This window comes from Glycine max, chromosome 11 (genome assembly GCF_000004515.6).
Source record: "Glycine max cultivar Williams 82 chromosome 11, Glycine_max_v4.0, whole genome shotgun sequence".
NCBI classification, from domain to species: Eukaryota; Viridiplantae; Streptophyta; class Magnoliopsida; order Fabales; family Fabaceae; genus Glycine; species Glycine max.
Genome location: NC_038247.2, coordinates 1,239,542 through 1,263,030, shown reverse-complemented (window position 1 = coordinate 1,263,030; position 23,489 = coordinate 1,239,542). Strand labels below are relative to the sequence as shown.

General features: G+C 31.2%; 2 protein-coding genes across 2 annotated transcripts; both read right to left on the bottom strand.

Annotated features, from left to right (window-relative positions):
- Window positions 1–6,039: 6,039 nt before the first annotated feature.
- Window positions 6,040–7,607, bottom strand: AP2-9 (AP2-EREBP transcription factor). The gene has a single exon (NM_001317462.2). It carries the CDS (start codon window positions 7,328–7,330, stop codon window positions 6,353–6,355), a length of 978 nt encoding a protein of 325 aa, NP_001304391.2. The 5' UTR covers window positions 7,331–7,607; the 3' UTR covers window positions 6,040–6,352.
- A 12,741-nt stretch (window positions 7,608–20,348) lies between these two features.
- On the bottom strand, window positions 20,349–22,136 carry LOC100813248 (probable protein phosphatase 2C 8). Its single transcript, XM_003538117.5, has 3 exons — window positions 21,340–22,136; window positions 21,149–21,254; window positions 20,349–20,750 (listed from the first exon to the last, which is right to left on the bottom strand). Exons 1-3 carry the CDS (start codon window positions 21,940–21,942, stop codon window positions 20,449–20,451), a joined length of 1,011 nt encoding a protein of 336 aa, XP_003538165.1. The 5' UTR covers window positions 21,943–22,136; the 3' UTR covers window positions 20,349–20,448.
- Between the last annotated feature and the right edge of the window lie 1,353 nt (window positions 22,137–23,489).

Here is a 23,489-nt window from a genome sequence, read left to right as displayed (position 1 = left end):
ACCCTTTCATGACACCGACCCAGGCAGCTGACCAGCAGAGGGATGCACCACCTGCAGACCCTGAGGACTACATACAGCCGCCCAGCCCCCAGGTTCCAGTGGCATTTGACCCCCCTCCATATGTGGTAAGATTATTTGCGCGTTTAATGTTTTATGAGTTGTTGTTTATTTTGAATTTCATAATAAATGTTTTTACTGACTTTGACAGGATGATTACGAGGGATATGAGGCGATTGCACAGAGGTTGGAGCGTGTGCTCAACCTTAGGATAGTCACTGCAGGCACAGAGTTATATGACATTATGCAGGACTGCCTGACGATCGCGAGAGGGGGACCCAGTGCTGATGGGACGGTCAGGGCTCGTCAGAGACGCCGCACGGACCATTGATCATTGTATTTATATTGTTGTGTTGTAGTTGACATGAATATTTGTAATTATTACAGTTTTTGTTTAATATAGTTGGCGTGTTTTGCACAGTTTATTATTTTATAATATAGTTTGTTATTCCGATTGTTTGTGGTCCTTAAGCGAAGTTTACGGTTGTTTTAAATTTATTTTTAAAAAAAGGGAACCTAGAATCATGAGTTTTGTTTGTAAGAATTACATAAAAAATAAAAGTTTTTAAAATAATTAATAAATCAGGAAATAGTCCCGTTCCCCAGTTCTCATGTTTGGACGTCAAAGAATCCAAAAAAAATAGTCCCGTTCCCCAGTTCCGTCAACTAACACGTCAAAACAAAGCCTCAAAATCAAAAAAAATAGGAAATGAACCCTTTTTCCATGTTCAAGTAAATAATTACTGTAATAACCGAATTCATGATTGGCCTAAAGCAAGCAGAGCTAGCATGCACAGTTCCATTATAGGCTACATAACAGCATATTAGACCTAATCATCTTGCTTGTTTACAATGTGATAAACGGATTAATTAAAGGATCCTAAAAAAGATCAAATCTTCCAAATGCACAGAAGCTCCACGATCACAATCTTCAAAACCTATTCATTAAAGAAGCAAGAGAGTTCATTAAAGTTCAAACTTGGAATATTCTTATTCCCCTTGTATTCTTGTAACTCTCGCAAGCATACTCATCGTCACCATTAAAACGCATTCACGCATAGAAGGCGGCGCGCACATTCTCCAAGCAATTAATAGCCACCTTAAGTTACATATGATTCACTCTCATCATCGTATATTCCTATTTCGTATTCATATAAATTGCCAACTTCCTTTCATATTCCCCACGTTCTACTACTGTTTCAGCAAGGAAGGGACTTATAATCCTTCTTCAATACTTCAACGTCTTTATATATCTTCGTGTCTGGAGCATGATCATGGAGTCTCAGCCACTTATGGGTTGGAGCTCTTTCTACGAAATAGATGAAGAACCATTTCCATTTACGTGCCAATTTTCTTACAGGTAAACTATGAATGTCATTATGTGTTGTCAATTATGACAATGATGTATGCTGTACGCGTAAATGATTTTTGTTGGACCAACAATTTCCTTGCTTAACCAAACGAGTAGTTGATAATATTAATTGGTTAGTGACGGGTTACAACGAATTATATCGCATAATGAATACAAATAAATAAACAATGAATGTTTAGTCTTCATTTAGGTCTACATAGTGTGTTTTGAATGACCTTCTTCCGGAAGTTAAGAAGCCCAATTCCGGAAGAAGGTCTTCCGGAAATAGTTTCCGGAAGCACTTCTTCCGGAATTGGCTTTCGTAACTTCCGGAAGACCTTCATCCGGAAGTGGTCATTCCGGACCTTCCTCCTTCTGTGCCTAAAATTTCTTCCGGATACATTTTTTACTGTTTTTCTTCTCTAAAAGCTAACCGGAAAACGAAATAAACGCGTACCTCTGACAAAATAGGAACAACAGCCACTAATAAAACTTCAAATACGGAACACGGGACCACCAAATCTTCAAATACTTCACTTCACTGGACCACCAACAGACTGCTAAAGGGACCACCACCGAAACAACAGCAAACGGAAGAAGAAACAAAGCAAACGGAAGAAGAAACAAAGCAAACGGAAGAAGAAAGAAAGAAAGCGCAGTAAAACACAGCCTGAAGACGTTAATTTAAAGAAATTTACACAAGGGCAAAATCGTCATTACATACGCATTAAAAAAAAAAATAACTTCCGGAAGAAGTTTCTTCCGGAAGTCTTCCGGAAGAAGCTTCTTCCGGAAGACACTGGAATTCTTCCGGAAGAAGCTTCTTCCGGAAACATTCCGGATGACGTTCTTCCGGAAATTGTCTGTGAGTTTTTCCGGAAGAATAATTGCTGAAGGGCAGTTTCGCCACTTCACTGTTTGCTGGGTGCCCCAGCAATAATGCTGGGTGCACATAGCAACTCCCCCAAATATTTCCAAGATGGCCCAAACATGAGAACAAGCCCTAAAAACCCAAACTTTTTTAACTTAAATAAAATAATGCAAGCTTCATCCATTCTCTCATTTGGTCCACCTCATTCAATAATCAAACGATCCGTTTTGAGTTTTCTTGAGAGACGTTCTTATATAAGTTCAATTAAAATATCATATCTCTTGTTAATATTATTTAAGAGAAAATATTATTATTAAGGATTAGTTGTGAAAAAATTATTTCAATAATTAATTATCTTTATAAATACAAAACCTTCAACTTGTAGTAGTTTTATATTTTAAGTAATTAATTATTTTAAATAAAATTTAATCTAGTAACTTTTTAATTATAAACCTTGATATTCTGTCTATTTGAGAAACTTTTTTTATATAAAAATAATCTCAGACTTTTTTTTTACAAAAAAAATCTTCCTAATTCCTCAACATATTTGAATTCAGCGCAAAAGGCATTTTCCAAAGGAAAAAGAAAACATTTCCAAACACAATCTCTATCAGCAAAGTCCTTAACAAAAAAAATTTTGTAAAAAAATATTAATTCTCAAGTCACAAATACAAGCCCTTAGCCTTTGTTCAAGTTTTAACGTTTGTAATTTTAGGCTACAAACATTCTTGTTTCTGCTGTCTCAAAATAAATCTCCCTTCATAATTTGATAACCAATTTTGTAGGTGTGATTTCTCAGCATCATCAGAGCCTTCTTCTCTTCTCTTGGATCTCAACTAGAGACAGCTTTAATTGATTTTTTTTTCCTTTCAAATTGCACATGTTCACCAAATTTTTGTTTAGTATTTAGTATACAATCCATTGAAATGATATGAAGATTCAGAATGAAATGGATGATGTGCTTATTGACGGCAACGACATTGTCCCTTTTCTTATTGCTATTTAAAATATACTGTGATTATTAAAATTTAAAAGTATATAATTACTTTCTCTTCCATCTTTATTTTCTTCGTATTTCCCTCTCTCTCTTTTTATCAACATGTCACTCATAACATAAATCATTTTCTCCCTCTCCCTCTATCTTATGGTTTTTTTCTTTCTTTCTATTTTTCTTTTTCTTCCACTCAAATCACCCAAAAATGAGATAGACGTTTAGTATTTTTTCCTATTTACTAGATTAGCGTTCTTTCTCCTCCCTTTCTAGAATCTCATAGTAATTTTTGGTTTGGTTAGTCAACTATAGTAGTGTTTTGCGCTAGTTTAGTGGAGTAGAATATTTGCCAAAGTAACTAGAATTTTCTAGGTATCATATAAGCCAAGTTTATGGTCATGATTGGCAAAGATCTTGATGTTCAAGTCAACAATTGTAAAGTAACAAGCAACAAGAGTTCTTTCTTCTTGTCTTGTATTCTCACTCCTTTATTTTAGAGTGGTTTCAACCGTGTGAGTGCATATGAAATATGTCCATGCAAACCTCCACTGATTTTTTAGTATTCGTTTTAAGAATTTTCTGATTATTATCAAATTAAATTGGTTACACAGCTTGTATATGGGAACCATATATACTGGTCAAGGATAGGTCCAATATGTTGGTGAAAACATATAGAAATTCAATTTAATTTGTTTTGCTGTCAAGTGCCAAATCAGCTAGCATTTTGACATTTCATATATGATTATTCGTTCTCCTTTAGAAAGGGTATTTCCTCATGCTAATAGATTAAAATTGATGTCTAATTACGACATAAACTTTATGTTGTATATAATAAGTGTTGTCAAATTGAGTCATTCTATAGATGTCTCTTAAATTTGTATGTATTTGTAGATGGTAAGCCAACCCTCCATGCCCCAGGTCTTGAGTTGAGCCTTACATGCTTCTATTGTTAGTACATAATTCTCACATAAATCATACCGAAATATGAAAACAATTGCATGATGGTTTAGCCAGTACGATCAGCTTGTCTGTTCTTCTCCGCAAAATCACAAGGGCTACGTAGTTGTGTTGAAGAGAAACAAGAGATTGAGTTCTCCTTTGCTTTTTCCAAGTTTGATATAGAGATTCCTCTATCATCAAGCCCATTTTTCCTGTATTCTGTTGTCAACTTATTCAAGTAAAGCACTAACGTATGAGTTATGACTTCTAGAAAAAGTCCTTCTACACAATTAAACTCTGGATAATAGTTACCATGCGCCTCACGCAGCCGATTAAAAAAGAACATGTGCCTCACACAAACTCGCTACAGTGTATAGCAAGTAGCAACTTGGCTTGGTTCACTTCCTTGGAAAATGAAAATATGGAGTAATTCTATCATGTACCTTTTAAGTCAAGATGCATCCATGCACCTTGCATTTGCTATCTCAATATAATAAATAAATAGATATTATTTTTTTATCTGATCCAATAGTTACACCACACACATGACACATAGATGCACCTAACTTAAGGGATGTGTATTATAAACTCCTCGTCCCAAAACATGTTTCACACCCCTCCCCCCTTCCACCATGCATGAAAAACAAATTCCTCCCCCCCTAAACACGTTTCTCAATCCCCCCCAACCCAATTACGAAAAACATGTTTGCTGTGCTGGTGATCGACGGTCTTTGTTCGTTGCGTCGTTGGTTTAATTAGAATTTATAAATTTATTTTACATAAATTGTTTTTATCGGCAAAAACAGATTTTATTTACTTAGGTACAAGGGGTACCATATCCCAAATACAATGAAATATAACCTTTACCTCCCAAGCTGTAATAACAAATTAAAGTCACAAAACACCTCCTATATCAAATTAAAATCGCCAAATACGTACTCATGTTATCTGTTGTGAGTCCTGCCAACAATCCTACAGCCCTATATAAATTTCATTTTGTAAAATTAAATTTTGTTAAAATTTAAATTTTCAGTAAATCAATTTATGAGTAAAATATTTATTAAAATTTAATTCTGACATAATATTACTTTAGTCATGTTAATAAGAAAAATATACTTCTGGGACATGTTATTAATTTTTCTTTAAAAATAAAAGGTGTTCTAAAGAAGAAACTTAAAGTACACAAATAAATATATAATTATTAAAAAATAAAAAATTTCTTAAAGCATGTCCTGTACTAAGGATCTTAAATGATTTCTTAACTCATCATTTTTTTAAATCCTAATTAATATATATATCACAACAGATTTAAAAACTAACAAAATTTCACTTCAATATAATTTTTTTTAACAAAGTTTATAACATACTTTCTAAGGTAGAAAAATACTTTTTTATTATTAAGACACAGTTGCTTATATCGCAAATTGTTAATACAAGCAACCAGTTATTGTATGAGTACCCAACCTCATCTATTTCAATAATTAAAAACTCGTGAAATTTTTTAAGAATTCATAGGAACTTAGTCAACCAAATGAATTAGAGAACCTCTTATTTAAATGTTAACAAAATATTAGGTTAAAAGACATTTTTTATCAATATAAATACTAAATCAATTTGTATTCACAGTTAAAGTGATGGAGTGTTAGCAATAAAAGTTTGGTACTATTAAGCGTGAAACCCAACATATTAGACACTATTTTGGAGACAATTCTCGTGTAGCAGGCAGGGGTTTTAATTTGTCGAACAACCAGCAACGCAACCAAACAGAATATTTACAAGCGGAGTTCCAATTAATTAATGTTAGGAAATGAAATGAGTAAAATATCTTATCCGGAGACAAAATTAGTACTAGAAATCAGAACTAAAGTGCAATTGGTGAAGTTGCAGACAGAAGAAGTGGTGTGAATAAGAAAAATTAAAATGGAGGAGGGAGAAGTCTATCACAACAAGAGCAATAGGAAGCAACTGCCTTGAGCAAAAAACCCACAGCCATACCAATCCTACTCAAAACGCTAAAGGACCTCTCATCATTCCGACAAACAAAAACAAGACCACACTAATAATAATATATATACACATGACATCAGCGGTGGTCGCTGTAAGTAACCTAATTAATTAAAGACAGAAAGACAGTATTAATGAATTAAACGGCCAGAACCTCCCAAATCAACTCGGGATCGAAGGAAGGCAATCTAGCCAGAGAACAACCTTCGAACAACTCCTCTGTTTCCATTGATTGACACTCCGTCGAAACCGAGGCCGGCGAGAACAAATCGTTCGCCCAATTATCGTAAAAAATCGAAGGTGGCGACAACGGCTGCGACAGCGATGACGAAGAGCAAGAAGAGGAGTTGATCTTCTGCCCGCCATTAGGGTCAGTGCTGCCCGAACTATCATGAAGCTTCTTCTTGGTGGCATTCTTTTTGGCTCTCTCCTTTTTGACCTTCTGGCATATGGCTTGAATTTTGGCGTCTACGGAGGACTTCAAGGCGTTCAATCTCGCAGAGTCACCGAATCCCAGCTTGGTGGGGTCCTTGAGATTGGGAAAGTTCAAGCGCGCGTACTCTCCACGGAGCTTATAGGCGGCGCGGTCGTAGGCGTAGGCAGCAGCTTCGGCGGTGTCGTAGGTTCCCAACCACACTCTCATCCTGTTCTGAGGGAGTCTAATTTCCGCCACCCATTTTCCCCAGTGCCTCTGCCTCACTCCCCTGTACAGCTTTTTCTTACAAGGCTTCGTCAACGAATAACAACTCAACGAAGAACTCCTGCAAACAGAGTTTATAGACGTATTTGCCAAGGATCTGGGAATATTATAAGACCCGTTATTGTTCCCATTTCCTCGGCTTTCTTGGTAGAATTTTTGGAGGATGTCCCTTTGGCGGAGGTACACGGAAGAGCCTAAAGACTCACACCCCGAAGACCTAAAGGGTTCTAAATCATCTAACACGGAGTTGCTACTAGTGCTGCCATTTGTTGTTTGTGGGCAATTGGAGAAAATTGAGTCAAGGGTGTTTGTGCCACTGCCACTTGCTAATATGAGCTTTGACAAAGAGGACCCAATATTAGTACCCTCTTGGTCTTGGATTTCAAGCTGTGACTTTGTGTCTCGCATTCCCTCCATGATTTCTTTAGGCAAAAACTTTCCGGTGTACTTTTCACCGAAAATAACTGGTTCCTCTTCCCTGCTGTATAGGAAACAAAAATAGTAGTTTTTGTAGCTTTAGAAGGTAGTGAGGATCAATGAAACAAGTTGCAGGTTATGTGGAAAAGAAAACAAGGGGATGGTGATAATTGATATAAGTAATGGCTTTTGGGGGGTTTGAAACAGTATGCTAGGACTCTTACCATGGGCAGGGTGTATTTATAGAAACAGGAAGCACTTTCCTACAGATTTTTCCATATCATATCATACAGCGCAACAAATCCCCGTTCACACAACGTGATCCTTTCATTCGTCTCAAAATGTCTCTGTGACCTGGCTTATGATCCAAAATGACTTAAATGCCCTCACTTAGCTAATGCTAGTACTACTGTATCAGTACGTAACTAATTATGCATGTTAGTTTAAATTCAAAACCTAGTATCATGGTTTGAGCAAAAAAGTACAAGCGAAACTTTTTGAGTTTTGTCCAAAGTTTTGGAAATATTCCAATCGCAATCTAAACACACTATAGAATCTTTTTTTCTATCTGATTTATTTTTAACAAAGGGTAGGAATTAATATTTTGCTTCCGGTAATATTTAAATATTTTTTCATTTATAATTAAAACAAAAAGTGGGGTTTTGCTTTTTAAATCTAAATATCTTGAACCCCCCCCCCCCCCCCCCCCCGAAAATCACTATTTTTAATAAAACTACACAAACAAACTCTATAGACACTTCAATTTATACAATAAAATTTGGTGATAGAATTTTAAAGAGTAAATGGTGTATATCATGTTAAATTTTTATTGACAGTTAACTTCATCATATTATAGATATTTTTATTTAAATAAAATAACATGTATAGTCTTAAATTAAAAACATATAGTAACATTTCAATCAAAACTATGATTTATATAAATTATCTCAACTTTACATGTAACTAATTAAAATATTTTGCTTAGTTAATTATTAAGAGGGAAGAAATGAGGATAAAGGGAAGAGCATAACATCTAGAAGCAAGTTGGCAAAAGTCAAAGGCCAATAAGTGTGGAGGAGCAGTGGAAGCACCATTGTTATTTGTTTATCAAAGACATAAATTAAAGCCATGAAGAATTTCACTTGAATGACTTGATTATAGCCAAATGAATTTACTCCAAAACAAAAATAGGGGCAGGGGCAAGAATTTTTATTGTATATTTTGATTTGATTAGGGGTTCAGATTTGACACCCTCATGGTCCATAAAGATAGGGTCCATATCGATGACCTTTGCACTACATCACCAAAGAAAAGCCTACTTTTGCAATTTACTGCAGCATATGGTGCGACTTATGAGAACGTGATGAGAGGAGATAGAAGTAGTTTCACAGGTCATAACGTGTCATTCCAAAAAGGTCCTTTTCTCCGAACCACCCGTTTCCTACTCCAACACGTATTATTGGGCCTCTCTTACTAGTAACACTAATTCGACATTACTTAAACTCTTTTTAAAATCTTTAAAGTAAACAAGTATTTTTTATATTTTAATATACTATAATTTTAAATTAGTATTTCTTTTAAAAAATTTACATAAAATTTTGAGTAATAATATTATTGGAGCAACAAGATATTTTTACAATATTTTTTTATAATTCATTTTTTAATCTCTCCTTTTACCACATAATTTATTTAATCTTATATTTCTTTTTTCTTCTCTTCTTATCCCTCTTAATTAAAAAAATTATACCAAAGTTATTTCTCTTATATCTTCTAGCGGGAAATAATATGAATAACATTAAACTGTATTAAATATAATGCCATCGATCTTTCTTTGCGACAGACCTCATTGCTAAACGAGGGGTGTGAGGGATGGGACGGGGATCTAAGAATGAAACCGTAAGAAATAATGGAACTCATGCATGGTCATGTCTCTTTGGGTATTAACATCCACTTGGCACTAAGCAAAAAAAAAAAAATGCTTATGGCTAAAAACCAAGAGTTCAAGACCCATTTAATCAAATTTCCTTAAACCGCAATCAGAATCAAATTATGCACTATTTGTTTGAAGAACTATTAATATTTATTCCAGGATAAGCATTAATAGGGGATGAATACACTATCTATTTATGTTGACTTTCAAAGCTGTACAGCAACGTGTCTATGCCACCCATCTTGAATTAGAAACATAGCATTCAATGTGATAGCGATACTTTTTAAGCTATTTCCTGTTGAAGACATATGAAGTGAATTAGTCAATAGTGACAAATTATTTTCCTAGAAAAAGAAAAAGAAACAATGATATATTTGTATAAGTAATAGAAGCTTTAAGTAGGAATCACATGGGGAATCAAGGCATTTCACACTGATGACTGATGCGTGTCTGCCATGAAGTTTCATTACTGTTGTAATAGCCCATTAATAATCATATGTAAGCGTACGTTGTCCTACGCAGAAATCAAATTAAAAATGTCCGCATGCATGCACTCTGAACGAAATGTTGATTAGAGTTAGTTACCATCAGGTATGGGGAGCACATGCTGATTGCCAAAGCCTCCCTATTTTTCCTGTCATAGAGTTTAGGCGCGAGGATAGATGTGAGATTCAAAACTAAGCTTTTAGGCCGTAATTATTTCTTATATTGAATTGAACCGTATAACCGATTCTTTTTTCCAATAAAAATCTATGTATACATGTATGTGTCATGTGTCAACGTGTAGGAATGGCCAAGACTGGAGAGTTTTATGGTATGTTTCATTCATGAAAGAAAATGAGTAAAAAGTTAAGTGGTTTTTTATTTTTTTATTAATTGTTTGATAAAAGAAAAAATAAAAGAAAGGAAAAATAAATTATACTGCTTATTACATGATTTTATGTTATACATTTAATTTTGAGAGAAGATCGAGAGCTAGGGCACAATTATCCACTGGAAGCCACGGATTGAACATTAAATGGAGAGAGAGAGATCAGAGAGGTTAGAGATATAGTTGGAACAGGTGATAGAGTGATTTGCTTGTGTGAAAAAAAAGAATAAAAAAATACAAATGTAAAATCCACATATTCTAAAAAAAAATTCTCTATATTTCTTTTGATTTGAACACAACCAAATGGCGCCTAATCCATCTGCAGGGTATCATTTGTTTGGATTGATGTCTGGAGGGTATGATGGTTGTTGATGATGAAGTGAGAAACTCAAACAAGAATAGTAAACCAACCCATCAATATCAAAGTGGGGACAACAGTCACCAATCAATAGGCATGGTATATTAAAGACGTAAAGGTGTCTGTGAAAATGTATGGGGCGGTAGGCCTTTCTTTGAAATGTGAAGGACAACACTTGTGAAAGGACACTCCTCAGTATTTCCAAGGCCCAAAACCCTTCTCTTCTGTACATATGCATGTGACCCGACCTAACACCAATCACCAATGAGATGAGATCTGTAGTCAGTGGAGAACCCTCCTCTTCAACGTTTTTAGTGTAATATTGTAATTTACTACTACTATCAAATTACAATCACCGTACGTGTGGCATGGCATCTATAGTAGTAGTACTATTGGGGCCCAACACTTTTTAATCCAATCTTTGTAGTAATTAACTAATTATAGAAGAGGGGGCAGTTAGGTAAATGCGTGAGGTATAAATAAAGTGTGAATTGGAGGTGTGCAAATAGAAAGAAAACGCGTGGAATTGAGTCTGAAAAAGGTGGAATTTGGCAGTATATGATTAATAAATGGCAAGATGGCAGTATACGGCGGATAGTTGGGCCGCGGCGCTCCTCCACTCCGACTCCATCTCCTTTTCTTTCACCACGTAGCACCCTTATCTCTTGGATCTATATCCACATTATAAGACCTCAATTTCTCGTTAAATTTTACACAAAACTCATTAATCACCCTTCTTTCTAACCATTTTGAATCTCCTGCCTAATGTCTCATCTAAAAAAGTATTTTAAAGTTGGCATATGATGGTTTTTCCTTTATGTCTTTTTTAATAGATGTGTTTATTTGAGGAAAAATGAGAGTAGATAGAAATCTATTTAGTATAAGGAATAGAAATATACAAGAGAGGAGTGGGGAAGAAAAAAATAGATATGAAGTATTGTGAATTTTAGGGGTATTTAACTTCAAAAAATATATATGAAAGAGAGAGAGAAAAATATTACTGAAAATGGAAATCATTTTTTTTTCCAAAACAAAAAATTCTTTATAATTTATAATGAAAATCGAATTCCGTCCATTACTATATATATAATCGATTGTGGATAAAACATAATTAATACTATTCAAAATCTCACCTGTTGAACGTGGAAATAAAAATCTGTGAAATCTAGGACAAAAATCTTGTCATTTATTTAATTATTTTTATGCAAATCAAACGTCCAATCTTCCTTCAATTTCTCCTTAACTTCTTCCGTTTCTCCTCCCTCCATTTCCACTATGATAATAGACATAATTTTCATCTTCTTATTTTTTTAAACATGTAATTTTAATTTTCTTATATTTTAATTAGGATATTTTATCTCTTATTTTTTAAAAATTCATGATTTTAAGTCTTTCATTTTTTAATTGAGGCATTTTAACTTTTACTTTTAAAAAATCTATAACTTTGATCTTTATGATTAATTTTAAACGTTAATTTATGTATTTTATAAATATCGATTAACATGTGTTTGTTTATTATTTACATGACACATGTTTTTTTAAAATTATTTAATTGTTAACAAACTTAATTTATTAAAAAAATAATTAAAAAAGTATATAATAAAGTTTGAGATTGAAAAAGAAAATTAAAATTACAGATTTTTTAAAAAGTAGAGATAAAATATCTAAATTAAAAAATAAAATTAAAATAAAAGATAAAATATTTTAATTAAAAACTATAAAGACTAAAATTATAAATTTAAAAAAAAAATAAGAGAACACAATTACAAAATAAATATAATGATAATATTATTAAAAAAAATTATTATGATTGTATTTATTAGATATAAATATACAGATTGAGAAATTGGTTGTGTCTGAATTGAATCCCGGAGTGCATCTGCATGGTATTAGTTAGGGAAAGGAATTTGAAAGATGTAGGTGGCGTTGGGGCCATGAAAGAAACTGAAGGAGCCCCTCACATGCTCATTGGATTTGGGATAGGTAGTAGGCTCCATTTCGAGACCAGACACTGTTGCTGACTCTATGGTCCCCCACCCACCCACACACACACCTCAACCTTTGCCTTACAATATGGAATATTAAATTATATCATAAATGTTAATCACTTTATTTCTTTACACAATTAATACAAATTTTTAAGTTTTTAATATGTCTGATACTATAAATTAAACTGTACTTTTTATAAGTTTTATCTGTTTTTTAACCTCAACAATTAAGAAACTGAAATACTCATTAACAGGCGTCAAATCTTGTTTTACACATTATTTTGCTGTATGGATCTGCTCATCGTCTACAAAATAATTTTACAATTTGTGGATTGGATAATATTTGTATTTAAGTATAACTGCACTTGGACTCACCTTCTAACTTTCTTTATATCTTCTCGTTCTAAACAAAGGAAAAGTCATTTCATTCTAAAATTTTCAACTCCCAAATTTCTCCAACAACAATTCAAATGAGATTAAACAAACTCTGCAGAAAAACACAGCATACGATATGATTCCAGCTGCATATCACAGAGTACTTATCTCTCTACACAAGATCTTCACTAGAAATATAAATCTGCGGAGAAAACACCCTAATTTAGTCTTTAATTTGGCAAGTATTCATACTTTAGTCTCTAAATTTAGACAAGTTAAAACCCTCACTATAAACACTCTCGTTCAAGACAATTATTTTAATTTATATATAAAAAATAATTATAATAATTATGATTTTTTATAAAAAAAATATATCAAAATAATTATTTTATTATTTTTCTCATACGATAAAAAATAATTTTGCAAAGGAGTATCATCTTAACTTAAACAAATTATCTTTAAATCACCCATGGAGATGGACATGTTTAACTCGGTTAGTTGAAAGTACATGAATTATAGATGAAAACTAATTATTCACCTGGTCGTTAACGTTTTTGAGAAATTATTTTAGTAAGCCTTTAATCGAAAGATGTATGGTAAAAAAATTGATATAACTGACATATGTAATTTTTTTAGTTGTTATCTACAATCAGGGCAGAGCCAGAAATTTGGTTACAAGGGGCCAAGAAAAAAATTGCATTAAAAAAATATTAAAGAAATTAATACAATATCATATATCTAAAATTATTTGATAAATAAAAAATATATATATAACTACATTGAGTACAAAGATAATACTATATGAGAAAAAAAATTAGATAGATAAAATAATTAATTTTAGATAATTATATGTAGGTATCTCAACATTACCAACATTTCATTAATACTTATAATTTCTCTTTATCTTTCTTAAAAACATTAGATCATGTTAACTTTCATACTTATATATTTTTCTCTTTTTATCTTTCTGAGTATCATCTAACATAATAATTTTCCTATAATTTTATTATAAATTTTAGGGGAGCCATAATTTTTTTTTCATAGTAACGTAAGTGCATTTAAAAAATTTGGGGGGAGACATGGCCCCTGCAGGTCCCCCTCCTCCCTCTGCCCCTGTCTACAACAATTTTTTTTTTATATAAATTGTTATTCTTTTTAATTGGTTTTTATTTTATTAACAATCTTGTTCGACACATGATTACATATTAAAGGTGAGTGCCTATCAAACAAATATTTGAATTATGTTTCCTCACATTGTGAAATAATCTCTTTCACTAGGTTCAACTCTTATTAATCAGTTGACAAGCATTATAAAAAAATTTGAGACGTATAAATTATAATTTATTATTTTTTTGTCTATTTTAGATTTAATATTTTGATAAAATTTCTCATTTATGTTTTCTTTAATAACATATCATTTTGATTGTTATACTATATTTTTTTAATTTTTAATGAAATATTTTATCTTTAAATAATACTAAATAATAAGAGTTTGAAATTAACTAAAAGAATGAAAATATAATTATTTTAAAATAAAAAATATAAAAAATATACAAACATATCCTTTTACAGTAAACAAATTATGTATTAACAGTATAACTTTTTTTAGATTGCCATCCAATCAGAAATTGTCATTGTAAGTTTACTTATTTTTACAAAAATAATTTTAAGAGTTATATTTATCATGATTTTTAATTGGTTGTCTATGTAAAAATATTTTATTTTGTCAATTCATAGAAATTAAACTTTTTTATGTCCTTTTACGGTCATTAGCTAACTTAATAATAGTGGTTAATGAGTAAGGCCTATTTAATCTTTTATTTTATTTTTTTTCATTGGTCATTTATCATTTAAGAAGTTTAATTTTGTCCTTCATCTTATGTCTTTATTTAGTTTAGTCATTTACTTTTTTTAAAAAATATTTTAATCATTTATCTTTCTTTTTTTCAATTTGGTCCATTTAAGATTCAGGTTGATAATCATTTAAGAATGGACATTTTTAGTTAATAATGAAGTGGAGGGAAATGAGAGAAAATTGAAAAAAAAATCATTTTTAAATGATTAACAATCCTAATTTTAAATAGATTGAATAATCAAATTAAATAAAAAAATAAGATAAAAAACTAAGTTGAACTAAAAATTAAAATAAAATATCAAATAAAATTTATAAAAAAATAAAAGACAAATTAAAAAAAGATAACTAATCAAATTAAACTTTTTAAAATATAAATAATAAAACTGAAGAAAAAAATAAGATAAAAGACCAACCAGATGAAATGCTTCTAACTTACAAATCAGTTAACCAAAAAAAATATTATTCAGTTGCCAAGTAACTTTACTTAGAAACAAACTTAATAATGAGCTAGTTTTAGTTTATTTATAACCTTTTGACCAAGACAAAAAAAAAAAGAAAGTGTCCCTAATTAGTTAGGAAAGAGAGGGTGAGAGGGGAAAGGTTGTTGTTGATGGGATTAAGGTGAGCTTTGAAGGCAGAACATAATGGTAATGGATCTCCTTAACTGAATATACGACTCATTTAATTTCAAACAGAATTTTTAAGTACATTGTCTTTTGAGTTTGAGGTTCTCTGTTTTTTTCCACAGAATGTGGCAATGAGCTGTGTTTATACACTGCTGCTTCTCAAACGTTGTCTTTGACTTCTTACCAGGTCGGTTTGACAAATCAAGGGTTTAGGCCTTAGGGGTTCTGTTTAGTTTTTATTAGATATATTCTCTTCATGATTACAATAATACCCTCTTATATATTTTCACTTGTTTTTTCATGTTTAGTTATTTGTAGAGCTAACTATAAAATACGTGAAAGAAAATGCTCTGTTGTTTGCATTAATTATAGATTATAGAATGTTACCTTATTTTATTTCTTAGTTTTTGTAATTTTTTTAAAAAATTAAGTTAACAATTTATAATTGTGGATTTGTGGTGGAAAAATCTTTAATTACACCGAACTAGCTAGTTCAAGTTATTTGGTTTATTTTTATAATTAATTAATATGTTTTCATTAATAATTATTAAATATTAATTTTTATTTTGTTTCTTGTTATTCAAACTTTTGTAAAGAAAACTGTAAAGATCATATTTTTATTTTCATAATTTTCTTTACAGCTTACAAAACTTAAAAATATAAAACAACGAAAAGATATTTTTAGGATCATTTACGGAAGTATATCAATTAAAAAATAAAAACTTTTATAGGTTCATTGTTTTTATTAATCTCCGGCATTGATAATTAAAAATGTTCCGTTTATTTCATTTTTAGAAAATTAAAAAAATAATATTATTTTATAATCGTTAACAGAAAGTATGTCTACTAAAAATTAAAAAAATCTAATTCAATTAGATAAACAAGATACTTGAGTATGATAAATTTTTTAGTATCTTTTCCTATTCCTACTTATAAAAATAAAATAAAAAAAACAATCCAGCCACAAACTGCTACCAAAACACATATTTTGTTTTCTTAAGCCGAACCAACTAGTACATAACCAGTGATTAGATGGAGACCTGGTCGTCTGATCGACTCGAGATATTACAAAAAAATGATAAATGATTTTTATAATAACATCAAATAGAGGTATATATAATTCAGCGAAGAAAGAAAGAAAATAGTAGTTTTTTTTTTTTAAATACCATTGTTTAATATATTTTTTTAATCTTTAGAGGAGATTTACATGTCATCAGATAAAAGATTAATTAAATAATTAAAAAAAGAAAAAAGAAACAAAATGTGATGACTTCGATCTCTTTTATTAGCAAAATTAACAAATAACATTTGTAAATAAAAAATTACAAATAACATAATTAAAAAAACTTTTTGTTTCTATAAATAAATGTTGTTGATGATTAAAAATATTGTTTTTTATCATTTAAGTTAAGGATTACTCAAAACTATATCATTAGAATGAATGTGTATGAGTTTGTTTAACTATAATGTGAGATTATAAAGATTAATTAGTAAAATATGAAAACTACAAATGAGTTGTTTAAATTGTATATATTGAAGTTGTTCTTGAAGAATAAAATAAATAAAAAAATCATGTTTTTTTATATTAAAGATATAAGAGTTTTATTTTTACCGAGTTCTGAAATACTCTTCAAAATTTCTATTAATAATTTGATCTCCCGCTTGGTGTGTCAACTCTCCGAGTAGTGGGATAGTACCTACAAAATCACTCCAATACTAAAGTCGGTATGTTAGTAATTAAAATAATGTGTAATTGAAAAATAAATTACATGTAATATACTCATATATTTATAATAATAGAGTTTGTCAATTATCATGAAAAGTTACTGAAGTATGAGTAAGTGGAATAGAGGGTTATTATTCAATGCATGTTGCCGAGTAAAAGTTTCTATTTTTGTTCAACTTAATAAAAGCTAAGTATGAAAATATTATTTTAATGCTGCTTATTAGAATTCTTAATTTAATATACTGTTTCTTGCTTAGTTGTAGTTGTTGTGATCTTATAGAACCCTCAAATCGGGATACGCTGACTTTTGAAGATTGAAGAGGCCATATGGCCTACGGGCAACGCCGACATCACGTGGGTTGGTCATAAATGATGATTTTCTACGGCCATTCTTTTTTCTTTTTTTTTTCAGATAGGTTTCTAACATCAAAATTCGCTGAGTAATTACTAATGCCTTATTAATGCATCATAAACTGCCGCCTTAGGTCTATGGGTAACTATACTTATTATTTAGTGGTACGATAATAATGATGTTAAATCATTTTCTTCCACTTATTTTATTCTTATCTACTAATTTTAATATAGATCTTCTAACTAAAAGTAGTATTAGAATATAGATTAAGAAATATAAAAACATATTATAAAGATGATAAATAATTGATACTCTCAATGCAATACACAATAATTAACTATTGATAATAATTTCTGTTAAATAATTATTTTTTTTATCGATTATTATTCACATAAAAATATCTTATAATTATCATATATTTATCATCATCACAAATATAATATTATTTAGTCAAATTGTTTCTTCCTCGTCGAATACAATTCACATAAATAATTTCATAATAATATCTATGTAATTTTAATTAAATCAATTTTTACAATAAAAATTATTTTAACAATATATTGCATGAATTAATTTAATTAAAAAATACTAGACATACAAATAAATAAAAATAACCAGTTAATACTAAATTCACATCCAATTATAATAACAAAAATATAAAACATTAATTACCACAAATAGATATTATATCCTTGGATTTTATTTAATACTATAATTAATTTATACTTAAAATACTTCAAATAAATATCACATCCATAAATAATAATGTATTTGCATACGTAAGTCATATACACAATTTATAAAGAAAATAAGCAAAAATACATAGAAATAGAGAATCACGTGTGCTGGCAAACATATTCTTAATCTCAAGAAGCAGTTAACACCAAAACAAAATAAACAATCCCACCATTACATGGAATAAACAAGTCAAGTTTGCTTCACAATCCCCCCATTACAAAAAAAAAAAAAAAACTTCATGAGAGGTAATACAAACCAAAATAAAAATTGGACCAAAGTCTCCAGCTTAATATTGTTAGAAATTTCTCAAAACTAAAATTTAAACAAAAGCGCTCGTCAAGTGCATCAAATGCAGATCCATAATTAATTACAAAACATAGGAGTCTGGGTTCAAACGTTTTTCTACTTTCATTAAGATTACGAGCAAAATGGTTTCAACCCATTATAGCCGTAATAAAATCATAATTTTTAATCAATTCCGTGATAAAAAAGAATCCCAAAAATAAAATTAGAGTTTACTTAATAAAAAAAACAGGTATAACACAAATCAAATAACTTAAATTTCCAATAATCTCATAGTAATGGAGGTTCTCATATCACTTGTTAAAATTTTAGGGGATCCTTATAAAATACAAATAATCACTAAAAACACATTATGTTAAATTATCAATAAGAGATTTAGAAATACCCGGATTCATAATAATTGATCAAATAAACACAGCAGAATCTGGAGAACAGTCATAAATAATTGGTTTGATGATTTTTCTCAACTAAATCTCCTTATTCCTCATGGGACTTTCGTATTTTCTTTAGATGAGGAATTAAGAAAATTTGGAGATCATTGGATACTCATATTCTGATTTTGCTGAATGTTAAGACAATAAATGTTCCACATTTGGATACATATTTATATTGTCTGAAGGAGCTATCTCTTGGAAGTCTGCTAAACAGACTTTCGTAGCTTCTTCGACCATGGCCGCAGAGTTCATTGCTTATTTTGAGGTATCCAACCATGGAATATGGTTGAAAATTTTTATCATTGGCTTGCGTGTGGTCAATGACATTGAAAGACCATATAGGATTTATTATGATAATGAATCAGGAGTTCAATACTCTAACAACAATAGAATTATAATCAAGTCAAAATTCATTGACATTAAGTTTCTAACAGTTAAGGAAAGAGTTCAAAATATACAGATTTTCATAAAATATAAAGCGACTAATTCCATGCTAGCTGACCTACTTATTAAGGCTTTGGTATCTAAAATTTTTCATAAGCACACTGCTTATATGAGTGTAATTCTTAGTAATATCTTAATTTAGTGGGAGTCTCATTTGTGTTATATATTCTATACTTTTCGTATATTTATATTGTTTGAATTTTCTATAAAAATAAAGTGAAAATTTATCATTTTATTATGAACTTGTTTTGTTTGTAATATTTATGTTGTATTTGGATTGATCTCTACAAAGAATAAAGTTTAGACTAGTTGAAAATAAATATCAATAAAATTTATTTTCATATCACTTATCCATATTTAATATATGTCATCAATTATAAACGATAATGGTGATCATTGTAACTTAGGAAAGTCTGAAAATAAATAACATACATAAAAAATTGTTAGGAATTTTATAATTCACAATTAATTAATTAATATGGGCTATATATTATATTATAATATATATATATATATATATATATATATATATATATATATATATTATTTTGTATTTTTTATGAGCTCAATATAAGTAATTTAATTTGGTGAATCTAGCTATTAGATTATCAATAGAAAATTGATGAGTTTAATAAGAAGAAACCAATTTGACCCATTAAGGGATAATGAAAATCCTAAATTTAAAATCTGAGGTACGATTATGATTTTCATCCTCAATACACCAAATTAGAAATAATTTTTTCCTCTCTATCTAAAAAGAAAATAAAAATCTCATAAAAGAAATAAGAAGATTTGATTCAAGAAGATCGTCAAACCAATTATTCGCTGTTATCCAGATTTCGTTAGATTTGTTTGATCAATCATTATAGTTAGATATTTCCAAAACCGATATTGATAATCTAACCTAATGTATTTTTGATGATTATTAATATTTTATAAAAATCTCTTAAAATTACATCATCAAGTAGTTTTACCGCTAAAGATGAGCTTATAGAAACATATTTCTGGCTGTTGAAAATTAGTAAAGAGCATTCCCACTACATTGAAATGAATAATACAGGACAACTTTGGAAAATTAGACGCGAAAAGTTAAAATAAGAGCTTGAATATGGCAACGATCAAGTTGTAGTAGTGTTGAGTTGGATGACTATGACACTGATGTTGTCTTTGCTTCCACGAGCCATAGCCAACTTAGCCAACAACGCTGCAGCTTCTGTTGCATAGCTTATAATGGAGTCCTCTTTAAAATTCCTCCTCATTTTCCCATGGAGGCAACCTCGTACAACCTCACAAACAAACTTGTTAGACACTACATCCCACAGCCCGTCACTCGCCACTACCACAAACTCATCTGACTCTTTTCGTGCGTACACCTTGGTCTCTGGTTGTGAAATCACAAAAGGTTTCATGCAGTGATCCCCTGCATATATATTGCGAAAATTCCTTCCTTTTAAACCAACACACTCTCGCTTTTTTAGAGGAAATATATAATATACTCTTTAATCACGTATCTGTAAAACTAACTAGATTCTCAGAATTTTACATAAACGAATCAAACCATTTACTAAAAACAGTGTTAGTATATGAAAAAAATAAAATACTGTCATTTGCCAGGAAGTAGTATCATAATGCAAGATTATTCCAGAGGAGATTCACTACAAATAGGGGGGAAAAAAGAAATTAGTGAGTGATTTTAAACTTGGTATTTCATCTAATTTTGTAATTAAATTAATAATTAATATATGACATAGAGATTGATGGACAAGTGAGTAATCTGGAGTGATATAATGGGTGTGTTAGTAGAAGTAAGTAAAGTACCTATGGATCTGGAAGTAGCAAGTACTCCCAAAACACGATTTCCGTTCCAATTAATGACCATGCCACCTGCCGCTTCTATCCTCTCTTTTTCATCAGGACGATCAGGCTGATATGGAAAGAAACACCGTGTTACGTGATGCCAAAGCTATTCACTCACATGCAACAACTAAGTAAATTAATACATGTATCACCTTATGGTCACGTGAAAGTGGCACAGCTACCCCGCCACGGCACAACACCGCCCTCGAGTCTCCACAATTGGCCACCACAATCTCCTCCTTTCCGACCACCACCACCGCCGCCGTCGAACCCATGGTGTTTCCGCCGCCATCATCGTTCTCCTCACCAACTCCCTTGTCCATCTTCATGAAACAGGAACACATCACCTGGCACCAATCCAGCCCTTTGTCTGCTGCGGTCCCCCTCACTACTTCCTCCGCCAGCAACAAGTGCAGCCTGTCGCGGCAAGCGTTGGCCACCAAGGTCCCTCCGTGGCCGTCGTAAACCGCGAAGAAATCGTAACCGCCACAGTGTTGTTCCGCCGCCACCAAACCGGTAACCACCTTCACTGCATCCTCCATCACGCGCCGCCGCCCTATAACGGATATGAAACCGTGTGATGCGGCGGCGGCCTTGGTGCAGCAGTTGTCGTCTTCCGTGGTGGGAGCCACAGCGTCTTGGCAAGGACGCTTTCTCTTCTTTCGGTAGTTATGGTAGCATCGATGGATTTCTTTATCTTTTGATTTGATATTGATATTGATATTATCGCTGGTGCTACTCTTCGTCGAATGCATCTCGCAAGTCGCAACTGCTTGGATCTGTGTCCGTTAGTAACTTTTGAAACACTGCACGTGTTTACCAGAATCTCTGTGATCACGTATGGGCATGTTCACGGTATGTCGGTATCACGCGGCTGGCACCGGCTTCTTTCTTCTCAGAGGAAACTTATACCATGCCACGCTCGCCAAAGCCGAACGGATTCTGCTGAAACTCAACTCTGGAACCTACACGTGTGCTTCGAATTTGGATTATACGAGGAAAACGTGGACGGATAAGATTTCTTATGTTCATACGTGGCGCCTTGGTTTTGATTTTGGTTTGGCAAGCCCGTGCCAATAATAGTTTTTTATACCAGACTTAATTAAATTACTCGATGGTCAGATTGCGTGATGAAAATAATAGTTTCATCATTAAATTGAAGAATATACTAGCCTTAATTTATCAGATGGAAATAACCAAATGGGCCAAGTTATATTTATCAGATGTTTATGCAAATAAAATAGGTTATGATTTTATTTAAAAAGTTGGACATTTACTTTATCATAATTTAACTAGTTGATTCAACCAGCAGATTGGAGTCGAATTTCATAAGAAACATGTATGGGAATTTGACGACAAAATAGAAAGGCAGATGAGTTGAATAGTAAAGAGAGGGGGGTGTACTGAGTACTGACAAAAGAAGAAATTGTGGATGAATGTTTTAGACAGAAGGACGGTGGTAAGTAAATTGCATGTCTGGTTTGAGTGATAGGATCCAGAAAGTGGATATTGCTTTGAAAAAAGAAAAAGAAAAATAGATGGAGAATTAATATTGATGGCGGCAAAATGGTGTAAACGTGGCCATTTCATTAGGAGAGTGCCTCTATATCGTTGACAACATCATAGCTACAGTTATCCAAGTGTCCAAGAGATTAAGGGCATGCAGCAAACAAAGTTACAAACCATTACGTTTATTCTCAACCTCCATCTCGCATCCTAATTCTTCCAAAACCTTCTTTTGTGATTATAAAAGTCTTTATATATCAAATATCTTGCTACTCTCGTATTTTAATTAGTTGTTCAATATTAATGTAAATAAATTTAATAAAAATAAAATATTCTCATATTTAAACTAAAATAACCTTACTATTATTATTATGGTAACTGTTTTGCATATAACATGGGTAATTATCACCAAACATTAATGTATACTTTTTTTAATCTTAAAATTTATAATGCATAGTCTATCTATCTATATATATATATATACATATTACTTCTATCAAATATAAAAATTAAAAATAAACAAATGTTGAGTTAAATTAAATTAAAAATCACATTTTTAAAAACTTAAAGTATCTTAAGTTTATATATTTTCTAGATCTTTCAATGTATAATTATGTTGATATTTTTTATATAAGTTGACCAGATGATAAGACTCAAAACAGTAAACACCATGAGCTTATCTATTAGATGAGTCATCGATGCATACATCTATTAGTAATGCATTCATTCATTCATTTGTATAAATATATGTTCTCGCTTGACGAAGGAATTGAATGCTAGATCATTTGCAAACAGT